The 14,549-nt window shown below is 40.3% G+C and overlaps 1 protein-coding gene across 1 annotated transcript; it reads right to left on the bottom strand.

Annotated features, from left to right (window-relative positions):
• Nucleotides 1-1,195: 1,195 nt before the first annotated feature.
• On the bottom strand, nt 1,196-10,839 carry LOC120997614 (sialidase-4-like). Its single transcript, XM_040427764.1, has 4 exons — nt 10,639-10,839; nt 4,334-4,589; nt 3,041-3,043; nt 1,196-2,241 (listed from the first exon to the last, which is right to left on the bottom strand). Exons 1-4 carry the CDS (start codon nt 10,837-10,839, stop codon nt 1,196-1,198), a joined length of 1,506 nt encoding a protein of 501 aa, XP_040283698.1.
• Nucleotides 10,840-14,549: the final 3,710 nt, after the last annotated feature.

Here is a 14,549-nt window from a genome sequence, read left to right as displayed (position 1 = left end):
CAAAGAGGATGAAGGAGCAGAAAATAAATGGGGCTATCTTAAACTTAATCTATTAAATAATAAGTAAGTTGTACTAAGTTATATTATGCAAAGCTATGTAACACCAGAACTGGCAACCTGTGCATTATGGTAGATGCCCAAATGACCTTGAAGAGGTTGAGCTGGTGGTGTGTTCTCAATATACCAATAGATTATAGAATTATTCATCCCTTTCTCATACAATGGATTGAAGAAAGAACATAATATCTATTTGAAACGAGGAATCTTTTATACTATGTTTTACATTATAATGCAAAATTATGTAGTTTACATTACATATAATCTTTGACTGTGTAGGTTTATTGTACATCTGAGAATATCTGTCATAGATAAACTGGGATGTGAGCAGATGTTTAGTCACCAGTTTCTCACTGTGACAAATACTCATTTATAATATAAGCTTGGTGTCCAAGGTGTCTTTCAAGAGTAGCAGCAATTAGACTCTTAACTGTGCACTAATAAACAACTTTTTCTTTCCTATCTTGTAGCTCAGGGGTCATAGCTCCAGAAACGTCTTCCTGGATTGATGCCTGTATAGAACCTCCAGACATTGAGACATGGCATTCCAGTTTCTTCATTCTTCTGTCTATGAGTAACATTTTACAAATTATCTTGTGTCTCTCCCAGATGGTTAATGCAATTTTTGGAGTGATGTGTGGACATTGTGACCAGAAAAAGTAAGTGGGCTAAAATATTTCTTAAAGTTTTCTAACCAGTGACAGTCACCCACCAGACATACTGTGGATTGTTTTTTTTAAAACCACAATATTTAAATAAGGAAACAAGAAAAAAATGACAAGTTCTTTTTCATCCATATATACGGTATTCTTTGTAATATAAGACCCCCTACTATCAAAACTGCCCCGAAGAGAAAGTTTGCTTTCTAAGCTTTTATTGGCTGCTACCGTCAATAAGGCCATCTTTTCTCTGATGAGGAATTGATACATGAGAACAACATAAGGACCACGGAACTTCACTTCAGAGAGGCCACTATACTGTCTTCAAAATGTGCTTTTATTAGGAGTAGCACAGAGTATAAGCAGACGGGTATTTTGATGTAACTTATTTTAGCACAAGAAATTTGGTTTAGAAACATGTAGAAACAATGACATAGGTAACACAGGTGACACATTCTCTTAACGTTTGTAATAGTTTTTTAAGATGTTGAACAATTTCCTCTTACTCCATCTTGTTTCATAGATGGATGGAGAAGGGTAGGGTTAGGAGGCAAGTTCTGGATGACTTCATATAGTGTGAACATGCTGAATGATATCTGCTCATAGGGAGATGTTATACCATTTTCGTAGAGACAACCGAAGACAATTAATGGTGCTCTAAGTTCTCCAGACTGTAACTCTATATATGCTAAGTCAGAGTAGGCACTTGGTCCTTCATAGATAATCCAAGGGCTGGTCCAGCGATCAGAGTCTTTAGGGTATGGACTGAGGTAAACACCAAGATTCACACGTCTCTGAGGGCTAGTAGGATGGGAGTACAAGACCCAAGTGGGCAACTGGAATTGATAATCAGTCCTAAAAATACTCTTTTGTACTTCAGATGAGAATTGTCCTTTATTATAGCTACTGTTTATGTCAGCTGTCTTTCCTTTCGTCTGTTTGTGAAGCATTACTTTGAAGATATTGCTATATCTATTTAATTGATAGTGTTCTACACAACTTCTATCTTTCTGAAGTAACTGAGGTACCCTCTTAGGTTCAGTGTTTGATAATTTAGTTCGACTCATGGCATTCATGGGCTGCCCCAACATATTTTTAGTATTTAGTCTTGAGGCATATGTTAGTGGAGCAGGAAAACCAATGACACTTCCATGGCATCCACTTGGTGTCTCTACCAGCTTCTCCACTAGTTGCCCTTGCTGGAAGACAATGCCATTATCAGAACTTAGAGCTTGCACTCTGAATCCTAAAGTGCTTCTGGCATTGCAATACAAGACATTGCTGCCATCTTCCTCATCTACTGACACTAACTGGCACTCGACTGTTTGCAGGTTTGGCACTAGGTCTCCAAATGTCCAAGTCTTCCCATGATCATCACTGCGGAAGGCAAATGCCCGTGGTGTAGTACGACAGAGCTTCCCAAAGCAGTTTCTGCAATCTATGTGATAGGTGTAAGCAGGTAGAAGGAGACGACCAGATTTTAGCTGAATGCCATGTCCTGGTCCCAAGGCAAAGGTAGCCCACTCTGTACATACAATAAAAAGCAATTAGAATAGAAATACCACAGTGCTTGTAGAGACGTTCACAGTTTATCAGTGCACTATAATATAAGGGCTCATGCACATGGCTGTAGTTTCGTTTCACATCTGATCTGCAATTTTTGCGGATCAGATGTGGACCCATTAATTTCAAAGGGGCCGCAAAAGATGCAGACTGCACACCGTGTCCTGTATGCATCTGCATCTCTATTCCACGGCCCTACACAAAATATAGAACATGTCCTATTTTTGTCTGTTTCGCCGACAAATAGGAGCTTTTTCTACTGAAGTGACATGGGGCATGCACTCAGCCAGGATCTGTGTTTTTTGCGGATCCGTGATTTGTGGACCGTAAAACACTTACGGCCGTGTGCATGAGCCCTAAATAGCATTTTCTCCCACATGTGCAATAGCAAGACTACTGCAACTCAAAATGGGAACAAAGTGCAATTGATGAAAGTAAAAGCAATGTACAAAACATCACGCTTTGTGCTTCAACCCTTTGCTCAGATTTTCACTCTTTAGGGAAACTAAGCTCCAGTTTGAGAAACTTTTTTATTTTTATGGAATTGCCCTTTAGTTTATATTTTTTGTGAAGATCAGGACTTAATGAGAAGAAAATGTTTTACATAGTTACATAGTAGGATTGAAAAAAGACATCAAAGTTCACAAAGTAGAGTTGAAAAAGTCCATCAAGTTCAACCAAAGGATGGGAGGGGATGTGAATTTTAAGAATTTATTTAAGCCTTTTTTTTTTATTAAACCGTTCACTGTTCCTGCTGTGACCACCTTCTGAGGTAGACCTTTTCACAGATTTACTGTTCTTACAGTAAAGAAGTCTTGTTGCCTCTGGTGACTGAATGTTTTCTTCTCCTGATGGAGGCAGCGCCCCTTTGTCTTTTGAGAGGATTCTATATGGGGCAGCTTTTCACCATATTTTTGGATGGGCTATTTATGTAGGCTAATCATGTCCTCACTTAGACATCTCTTCTCAAGACAAAATTTAAAGGGAACTTGTCACATTGAACATGGCATGAGCTGCAGACATCATGTTACAGAGCAGGAGGCGCTTAGCAGATTGATATATAGGTTTCTGATTTATTGATTAAAATTCCTGCTCATTGTGGGCTTTGAAGTCAAAGAGGTGGACCATATCAATGATGGACAGCTATCTATATTGCACAGTCATACAGGGAAGGCTGTCAATCACTGATAGGAACACCTCATTGACTTCAAAGACCACAATAATCAGTAATTTAAATGTATAAATTATAAGTTATTCTGAATCTTTCCCACAAAAATGTATATCAAGTCGCTCATCTCTTCCTGCTGTATAACATGCCTCCTGTAGCTCAAACACCATGTTTAACGTGACAGGTTCCCTTTTAATTCTTTTCATCTTTCCCCATAACTAAGACCCTCCATGGCCCTTACCAGTTTAGTCCCTCTTCTTTGTACTTTTTCCAGCTCCAGGGCATCCTTTCTATGAACTGGGGCCCTGAACTGAACTTTGGTAAATGTGGCACATTTCTGCGCAGTCACCTACATGTAATTTTGATGGGCTCTGGCCCAGGCGGTGTCTGTGTGGGACTTCTTGCCAAACACTCAAGGATTCCGCTGACTTATGAGGCCCACTTCTGCACCTTTGTCTAAATTTAGTTTTTCTGGGCTAAGGCCTGGGTGGTGTTGGTGGTACTTCTAACCAAGCAAGCAAGGGTTCAGCTGCTATATGGAAAATGTAACTCTTGTCGTTCTGCAAATGTGCTGTTGTTCTTCTCGTTTGCCTAAATTTATTTTTCCTGGGCTGTTTGGTAGGACTCTTGGTGTGTGCGTGTCATATGTCGGGGATTCTGATCTCGTTAAGCCATCATTTTTGGCTTTGGTCCCCAATAAAGCCCCCCAGAACACCATCCGCCCCGATAAAGGGCAATTTTTGGAAGCTTTGGAATATGAATAAGCAGAACACATGTTACGGCGTAGTGTGTTTTTAAACAAGCTGTTCGTTAACACAATCACCCATAGCTATGCATGTCAGTGTCACTCTGACATTATTTACTATTTATATATTTTTTCTTTTACCCTTTAGTGATTCTCCGATGACCTTCTGAGTCAAATCTGTGACATCACCCCACGTCCTGCCTTGGTCTGAGCTTGTTACATAACACAGTCTTGCAAGATTATGGCCAGTTAGGATCTGGTAGGATTCTGTGGTCCTTCCCTGGACAGCAATGAAGAAAAGGAAGATCTGTCCTGTAAATTCATCATAGATCGGACAAGGGTTCATTGAGCGGTGTCCAGGCAAGTGGGCGCTCCCCACTGCAAACATATCCTCCCACTGCAGGAAGACACAATATGCCTTTATTTATTTGTATATATTTACTACTATGCATAATTTAAAGAGGTTGAGCAAGATTATTAAAAATTTCAGACAACCCTAAAAATATCACAAAAAAATAAACAAAACATGATACTCCACACTTTCTACAGTGCCATTCTCTGTGGGGCTGGACTGGTTCTCCTTGTGCTTGGCTGCCGAAACATGCCATAGCTATTCTAGGGGTGTTTTGACATTTTGAAGCATCTTGGACAACATTTTTAGGGGAAAATAATGTGAATGTAAAATACCCTTCATGTTGTTATGCTAGTTATACAGTATACAGCTGGATCAGATGGGACCTGGGGGACACATTCCTAAGTAACCCTTTGGATATGCCATAAATGTCTGAGGAAGGAATAACCCTAAGGGTGCATTCACACAACCGTAACTCTGCGTCCGCATCCGTTCCACAATTTTGCAGAACGGGTGCGGACCCATTAATTTCAATAGGGCCACAAAACATGTGGACAGCAAACGGTGTGCTTTCCGCATCCATAGTTCCGATCTGCTCCCTCCCTCAAAATATAGAGCATGTCCTATTCTTGTCCGCAATCACGGACTAGAATAGGCATTTTCTATATAGCGCCAGCCATGTGCAGTCCGCAAAATGCTAAATGCCCATGGCCAGTATCCGTGTTTTGAGTATCTGCAAAACACTTACGTTCATGTGAATGTAGCCTTACAAAAACAAACACATTCGGGGATATTAATCAAAACTGGTATGAAGGAAAGCTGGGTTAGTTATCCATAGAAACCAATCAGATTGATCCTTTCATTTTCCATAGGAGCTCTAAAAATGAAAGGTAAAATCTGATTGGCTGCTATGGGACAACTAAGTCAGTTTTCTTTTACACCAGTTTTGACTCTCCCCTATTATTTCTCTTCTACATAAATTTAATTAATGAAATGGAAACTACATTGCACCAATCGATTTGTTTCCATAGTTTCAATAAAGATATATTAAAAGTCTTTTTTTTAATTATTTTTTGGGAAAAAAGAATTCACATTAAGACCTCATGCACACAGTGGTTTTATGGCTCTGTTTTGTACAAATGTAACATACAAGACCTGTACCGCTGAAGAATATTTCTGTACAATGATTCTAGCGGTGAATATGTCCTATGCAGTGACATATTTCATATTCTCCTCTAGAATTATTGTGTCTAGGGGAGAATAGCTATGTATATACAGCACCTAGGGAGCCTGTGCAGCTCTGATGTGTGCATAGGTTGTACAGTGCTAATTCTTGGACTGGAAGCTATTCCATACCGGAGGAGTAATAATTTAAGCATTTAGCGCAAAGAGATTTATCAAAACTGGTGTAAAGTAAAACTGGCTTAGTTGCCCATAGCAACCAATCTCCATCTGAAATCCTGCGTCCTCGCCGCTCCACACATTCCCAGTGCGTGCGCTCTGCATTGCCCTTTATGGGCAGAGGAACAGGGACTTTCAATGCGCATGCGCCAGAACTGCGCAGCCCGATCCAGCCGGCGGAGGCACAGGATTTCAGACGGAGAGGAGGAGGTAATCATATTAAACAAGGGTGGGCCAGAGGGGTGAAAGAGGAGGGGTTTGGTAAACAAAGCACAGAGGGGCCTGGGCACCGGCCGCATGAACCAAACCCCTCCTGCTTACCAAACCCCTCCTCTTTCACCCCTCTGGCCCACCCTTGTTTAATATGATTACCTCCTCCTCTCCGTCTCTGGGCACCTTCAGAACCTAATTACCATATGGTATAAAAATTTTTTTTTAGCAAATCGGCGATGATCTGCAATATGAAAGGTACCATAGTAATCTGGGGAAAGTAATGGAGAACCTGATCTGAGTGGTCTGTAATGGTCATATTTGGTGAAAGACTCCCTTTAAGGTTGGAAAAAGACAAAAGTCCATCAAGTCCAACCTGTAATCCTCCTATATCTATGCACAGATCGATCCCTGGATCAATGTCCATCTTCTTTTTAAAAAGGGGTTGGGCCAAAGGAAAGGGTGCGTAGAACATGATTTCTATACATTGTCATAAGCCTCAAAGTCATCTAAACCTTTATTGAAGCCATCTTCTGTATTTGTTGTGACCAGCTCCTGTGGCAGGCTATTCCAGAGAGTCAGAGCCATTACAGTAAAGAATGCTTGTCACCTTTTATGACTGAATCTAATTTTGAGGGGTTTTAACATAGAATAGCTTCCTTTGATATTTTTTGTATGGTCTGTTTATATATTTGTACAGGTTAATCATGTCCACCCTTAGACGTCTTTTTTCAAGGCTAAACAAATTCAGTTCATTTAATCTTTGCTCATAACTAAGATCTTCCAGGCCCTATATGAGTTTAGTTGCTCTTCTCTGTACCTTTTCTAACTCCAGGGCATCCTTTTTATGGACTGCTGCCCAGAACTAAACTGCATATTCCAGGTGAGGCTGTACCAGTGCTTTGTATAGTGGCAATATTACATCCCTGTCCCGCGAGTCCATACCTCTTTTAATACAAATTCTGTTGGCCTTAGAGGCAGCTGACTGACATATGATTTACTAATACACCCAGATCCTTCTCAATAAGTGACTGACTCTCCCAGTTTTTCTCCCCCTAGGACATATGCTGCGTGCAGATTATTAGCCCCCAAGTGCATAACTTTGCATTTATCTATATTGAACCTCATTTGCCAAATGGAGGCCCAAACAGCAAGTTTGTCCAAGTCAGCTTGTAACTTATTAACATCTTCTATAGACTGTACCATATTACAAAGTTTGGTGTCAGCTGCAAAAATAGAAACAGCACTATTAATCTCATCCTGTATGTCATTAAAGGGGTTGTCGGGGTTCAGAGCTGAACCCGGACATACTCATATTTTCACCCAGGCAGCCCCCCTGATGTTAGCATCGGAGTATCTCATGCTCCTAAGCGTTCCCTTGCCCTGCGCTAGATTGCGCAGGGCAAAGGCTCTTTTGTTTACAATAACACACTGCTGGGCGGAAGCTTCTGCCCGGCAGTGTGTTCAGTGACATCACCGGCTCTGATGGGCGTGCTTTAGCGCTGTCCTTGCCGTTTTACTGGCTAGGGCAGCGCTAAAGCCCGCCCATTAGTGCAGGTGACATCACCCGGCTTCCTGGCAGCCCCACGGAGAGCCCGCTTCATCACCGGAACTCCTGAATATGCCTGGTATCATTCTATGTGTAAGTGTGTATACAGAGATATCTGTCAGTCACTGATAGTTGTACATAGGGGATATATTATCAATAATTGATAGCATTCTCTGTATAATTGTGTATACAGAGATAGCTGTCAGTCACTGATAGTTGTACACTGCGTAGGTGTTGTCAGTGATTAATAGCATTCTCTGTGTAAGTGTGTATACAGAGATAGTTGTCTGTCACTGATAGTTGTACACTGGGGAGGTGTTATCAATGATTGATAGTATTTTCTGTGTAAGCGTGTATACAGAGATAGCTGTCAGTCACTGATAACTGTACATAGGGAAGGTGTTATCAGTGATTGATAGAATTATCTGTGTAAGTGTCTATACAGAGATAGCTGACAGCTGTGTTTATTTTTTATTGTTTATTTATTTTTATGTATAAAATTGGGAAAGGGGGTGATTTGAGTTTAATATATTTTAATACTTTTTTATTTTTATACATAGTAACTTTTAGACTCCTTAGGAGACTGGAACCTGTGATATTCAAATCGCTTGTCCCTTACATTGCAATAGAATACTATTGCAGTCTATGGGATTCTGAGACACTGCTAAGCTGTGCCTTGAGCATGGCTTTACAGGCAGTTTACCATGACAGGTCTGAGAGCCTTGAAAAAGCCCCATGAACAAAGGATCCCAGCAGTCGTGTCTTAATGCAAATCAGATGTCTTTTATTCCATAAATGAAAAGACCAGGACCAGATTTGCATTAAGACACGACTGCTGGGATCCTTTGTTCATATTGCTGTGGATTGACGTCCTCTCCCGTGCAGCGTGCACCTGTGCTGGTTTCTCCATACCAAAATTTGAAAAAGACCCAGGCTGTCATAGTAACTGATTGGAGACCTGCAATTTCACTGCAGGGGTTCCATTCGGAAGGCAGATGGAGCCCCCTCCCATTGCCTAACTCCACAGATGCTTTGATCGCTATTGACTTCAGCATCTGAGGAGTTGAATGACCAGGCTCGGCCAGTGCCTACTGCGTATGGGCAATTCTCCTAAAATCATAGATCTAAAAGACCCATGAGGTTTCAGATTAAAAAAAGGGTTTTGTAGGCTCAAATACGAGTTTCAAAATCATTAAAAAAGTAAAAAACTGTTAAAAATATATAATAAATTAAAAAAATATAAAAGTTTAAATCACCCCCTTTCCGTAGAATAAAAAAATACATACATAAATAAATAACAAAAAATATAAACATCATGGGCATCACCGCGTCTTAGGCTACTTTCACACTAGCGTTCGGGTGTCCGCTCGTGCGCACCGTTTGAAGGGGCTCACGAGCGGCCCCGAACGCATCCGTCTGGCCCCAATGCATTCTCAGTGGAGGCGGATCCACTGAGAATGCATCCGCCTGCCAGCTTTCAGCCTCCGCTCCGCTCAGTGAGCGGACACCTGAACGCTGCTTGCAGCGTTCGGGTGTCCGCCTGGCCGTGCGGAGGCGAGCGGATCCGTCCAGACTTACAATGGAAGTCAATGGGGACGGATCCGCTTGAAGATGACACCATATGGCTCAATCTTCAAGCGGATCCGTTCCCCATTGACTTTCAATGTAAAGTCTGAACGGATCCGCTCAGACAACTTTCACACTTAGAAAATTTTCTAAGTTATAATGCAGACGGATCAGTTCTGAACGGATGCAAACGTCTGCATTATAGGAGCGGATCCGTCTGATGAAACATCAGACGGATCCGCTCCGAACGCTAGTGTGAAAGTAGCCTGAAAATGCCCATACTATTAAAATATAAAAATATATGTATCGCATAACTAAAAAAAAGTATACCAAAAAAAAAAGTTATAAAATGTGATCAAAAAGTCACACACTCCAAAATGGTAAAAATAAAAACTACAGATTGTCCCGCAAAAAATTAGCCCCCACACAGCTCAATAGATATAAGTTAGGGGGGTCAGAATACGGTGATGTAAAATATATATATTTTTTAAGTTTACATTTATTTTTACACTATTTAGACATAAAAAAAACTACACATACTGTATGTGATATCGTTGTAATCGTACTGACCCAGAGAATGAGGGCACAGGTCAGTTTTGCCACAAACAGAACGCCGTGGGAACAAGACCCGTAAAACGGTGGAGGAATTGCGTGTTTTTTCACATATTAAATGGTGGCATTAGAAAGTACAACTTTTCTTGCAAAAAGTAAGCCCTCATATAGCTATGTTAACGGAAAAATAGGGAAGAAAAATGAAAACGAAAAAACCTCCGGTATCCTAAGGGTTAAATGTTGCCCTTGTCCTGCGAAAAAAAGGCCTCATATAACCAGTCAATGGAAAAAGAAAAAAGTTAAGGCTCTTGGAAGGCAGGGAGGAAATAATTAAAATATTGCTGCCTAAACTGTTTTCACATGTGAGGGATTAAAGCTGACACTACACCTGCCACTGAGGGCCCTGCCACTGAAGACCCTGTTGGCCACTTGAGGGGTTAAGGCTGGGGCTACACTTGCCACTGAGGGCCCATGCTAATGCAGTTGCTTTGCAACTGAGCCCTATCAATAACAATTGTTGCGCAAATCTAAGAGATCACTATGATCGCACAACAAAATGTGCAGATCTAGCCCCAGCCTAAGGCACAAACATGCAGTAGTATTGTGCTAAAAGTAAACTGGAGATGTTTCATAGAGAAAATACATGAACCGGTCATTGATCTGGTGAAGGCATGCTGGTACATGTAGTGGTAGTGTGATAGTTGTGCTGCTTCATATTGTCTATTAGATTTCTTATAAAGGACTGACCTAACAATAGTCCCACCCACACAAAAAAAAACGTGGCTATATGTGTTGCATAATCACACTCCTTCTGACCTCTACATAGCTGTGGTAAAGAATGCCACGACGTAATACAAGTAAATTAGCATGGGCATCATCAGCGCTTAGCCTCTCTTCTGCAAATGCCAAAAGAGTCGACCAGTGGGGGATGTAGAGAAGTGCTGGTACACGATATGTTACGCCATTCTTCTCTCTCTCAAACAGAACAGTGCGAGCAGGAACATGACGGGACCCCATAAACACTGCAACAGTTAAGAGAAAGTACTGTTAATCTATAAACCAATATATACATATATAACATTTATATGATAAGTGAAAGTGTCTGAAGACTTTCTGAATGCATTGTATCTTCAATAATTCCACTGCCACAAGTTCATTTGCCGGTGACAGTGTGCCTGAGTTCTGGGAATGGCTTTTGTTTTTACAAGAAGTGTGAAAAAATACTCCCTGTTTTTGGAAAAGCAACAACAGAACAGTATGAAACAATATGGACAAGGCAGCTGTGTAGGGGTAGTAGTAGTGGCAGCAATCGGACAGAGTCCTCTACAATATACGGTGATGTGCAGTACCCCAGTACATGGATATCTGCAATTGTTGGTAATGTATTGTACTGTAATGTAATGTAGTGTGATTCTATGCTAGTTAACCACTTCCAGACTGGGCCATTTACTACCTTCCTGACCAGGCCTAATTTAGAAAATCTGACGTGTCACTTTATGTGGTAATAACTTTGGAACCCTTGTACTTGTCCAAGCCATTCAGAGACTGTTTTCTTGTAAAACATTGTACTTCATGTTAATGGTAAATTTGAGTCAATATGTTTTACCTTAATTTATAAAAAAAAATACAAAAGTTAACGAAAATGTGTTAAAAAATTCTGTTTTCTAAATTTGAATCTCTCTGCTTTTAAGACAGATAGTGATGCCTCATAAAATTTTTATTAATTAACATTCCCCATATGTCTACTTTATGTTGGCATCATTTTAGTAATGTAATTTAATTTTTTTAGGACGCTAGAAGGTTTTGAATTTTAGAATCAATTTTTTAAGGACCAGTTCAATTCTAAAGTCACTTTGTGGGGCTTACATAATAGAACCAACCCATAAATGACCCCATTTTAGAAATGATACCCCTCAAACTATTCAAAACTGGTTTTAGTAATGTTGTTAACCCTTTAGGTATTCCACAGGAATTAAAGAAAAATAGAGGTAAAATTTCAAATTGTCACCCTTTTTTTTGCAGATTTTCCATTTTAATAATTTTTTTTCCTGGAACACATCAAGGGTTAACAACAAAACAAACCTCAATATTTATTACCTTGATTCTGCAGTTTGCAGAAACACCCCATATGTGGTCGTATACCGCTGTTTGGGTACACAACAGGGCACAGAAGGCAAGAAGCGCCATATGGTTTTTGGAGAGCAGATTTTGCTGGAATGGTCTTTGGGCACCATGTTGCATTTGAAGAGGCCCTGAGGTTACCCCACAGTGAAAACCCCCAAAAAGTGACCACATTTAGTAAAATACACCACCCAAGAAATTTTTAAGGGGTGTAGCAAGCACTTTACTCAACAGATGTTTCATAGAATTTTTAATACTGGGGTGTGAAAATGAAAAATAATTTTTACAAGAAAATTGTGCTTTAGGCCCAAACTTTCTCTTTCATAAAAGATAACAGGAGAATATTCCCCCCCCCCAATTTGCTACCCACTTTCTCCTGAATACAGTAACACCCCAAATGTGGTCGTAATATGTTATTTGGGGATACGCCAGGGCTCAGAAGGGAAGGAGCGGCATCTGGATTTTCTAACATGGAATTTTCATGGAACTTTTTTTTTTTTTGTTGAATGAGCTGCGTGAGGGTTTATTTTGTGCGAGACAACCTGTAGTTTTTATTGGTACCATTTTGGAGTACATTTGGCTTTCTGGTTGCTTTTTATCAAATTTTTGGTAGGTAAAGTCACAAAAAAAGCTGTTTGGTGTCATTTTTCTATTTTTTTTACACTGTTCACTTGATTGGGTAGATCATGTGGTATTTTAATAGATCCAGTCATTACGGACGCAATGATACCAAATATGTCTAGTTTTATTTTTTATTTTTACGTTTTATACAACAAAATAAATTTTTTGTGTTGCTATTTTTTTAGAGCCATATTTATTTCATTTTTCTGGCTATAGTCTTGTCTGAGGGCTTGTTTTTGAGGGATGAGGTGACATTTTTATTGCTACCATTTTCGGGTACAGACGACTTTTAGATTGATTGATATTATGTTTTTGTGAGGTGAAAAACAGTTTTGGCATAATTTGTATTCTTTTTTTTTTACACCGTACACTTGATGGGGTAGATCATGTGATATTTTTGTAGAGCCATTTGTTACGGACACGGTGATACCAAATATGTATACTTTTTATTTACTGTTTTACATTTTACACAATAAGAGCATTTTTGGAAAAACCCGCCGGGTCGGGACAGGAAGCGACATATCGCTTCCTGATCTGTATACACTGCGCTCGTTAAGCGCTGTGTATACAGCGATCTAGAAGGCAGGGACATACAGTAACGGTCCCTGCCTTCTCTTTGGGTTGCCCTGCTGTCACTGACAGCGGGCCCCCTCTCTACAGCTGCCATCTCTGAATGGACGTTCCAGAACGTCCATTCAGAGATAAATGACCAGCCCAAGGACATTTATAGTTAATGGGTGGTCGTGAAGTGGTTAATCTGAACTTGCTGAGTATGTCTATGCATGGGCTGAGCACATGGTGAGCGTGGTGACGTCAGCGCAGGTCCTGCTAAATGAAGATGGAAGATTACTTCATTAAAGGTCCTTTTGCAGGTCCTGAAAGAAGAAGAAAGAAGACGATACCGTTTCCGCGAACAAGAGGATGAGGTGAGTTAATTTTATTTATTTTTTTAACCCCTCAAGCCACATTTTACTAAGCATTCTGTATTAAGACTTTAATGGGGTTGCTTTCCCTATCATCTCCTAGCAACCATGCGTAAAAATCGCACAGCATCCGCACTTGCTTGCCGATGCTATGCGATTTTCACGCAGACACATTCATTTCTATGGGGCCTGCGTTGCGTGAAAAAAAGCTGAATATAGAACATGCTGGGATTTTCACGCAACGCACAAGTGATGTGTGAAAATCACCACTCATCTGAACAGCTCCATTGAAGTGAATGGGTCCGGATTCAGTGCGGGTGCAATGCGTTCACTTCAGACATTGCACCCGTGCGGAAAACTCGCCCGTGTGAAAGGGGCCTTAAAATGCCAGTCTATGATATATTTCCCTCATTGTATGCTGCAATTCAAATCTTATTATGATCAGGGATCTGTACGTCAAACACTTCTGTAATAATTCTCTATGTGTGCTCTGTATTCACATTATGTACCTGTATTATCATAGACATTAGATTAGAACATTTTTTGCCAAAAATGTAACAACAGGTGGGTCTACTCCGACTTGGACCAACATGTCCAAACATAGGCCAACATGGTGTGTGAAAAAACTGTGAACAAAAAATCTTTAGGCCATGTTCACATCTGGGATTTTTATTTCTGTTGTTCTGCTCAAATATATGAGCAGAAACAAGAAAATACTGGAAGCACCAGATGCGTCGTATCAGGGACACAAATGGCGTCCAATAGACTTTGGACTCCTTTGAGTATAATAAAGTCTATTGGGTTTCTGTCATTCGACCCGACATTTTCCCAGACAAACTAACACAGCATGCAGCTCTATGTTCTCCCATATTTTTGACAGAATCTGCAATGGAGGCTCCTTCAATGAAGATGTGAATGAGGCCCTAAGCAATGCCTTCTTGAATTGCCATGATATGTAAAAAAAAAAAAAATTTAAAGAGCGAAGCCTTAGCATTCACTTTTCACAATTTAGTTCTTATTTATTACCTATTGCTTATATAGCTTCAACCTATTCTGCAATTG

The sequence above is a fragment of the Bufo bufo genome, chromosome 4, assembly GCF_905171765.1.
Source record: "Bufo bufo chromosome 4, aBufBuf1.1, whole genome shotgun sequence".
Classification (NCBI taxonomy): Eukaryota; Metazoa; Chordata; class Amphibia; order Anura; family Bufonidae; genus Bufo; species Bufo bufo.
This window is presented reverse-complemented; position numbering and strand designations above follow the sequence as displayed.

What these genes read in the sequence shown, in the direction of transcription:
- LOC120997614 (XM_040427764.1), bottom strand. Translation starts at nt 10,839, where the DNA reads ATGGGGTCCCGTCATGTTCCTGCTCGCACTGTTCTGTTTGAGAGAGAG. An exon ending in TTTACCACAGCTATGTAGAG is followed by an intron (nt 4,590 to 10,638) that starts GTCAGAAGGAGT and finishes GTCTTCCTGCAG; the next exon opens with TGGGAGGATATGTTTGCAGT.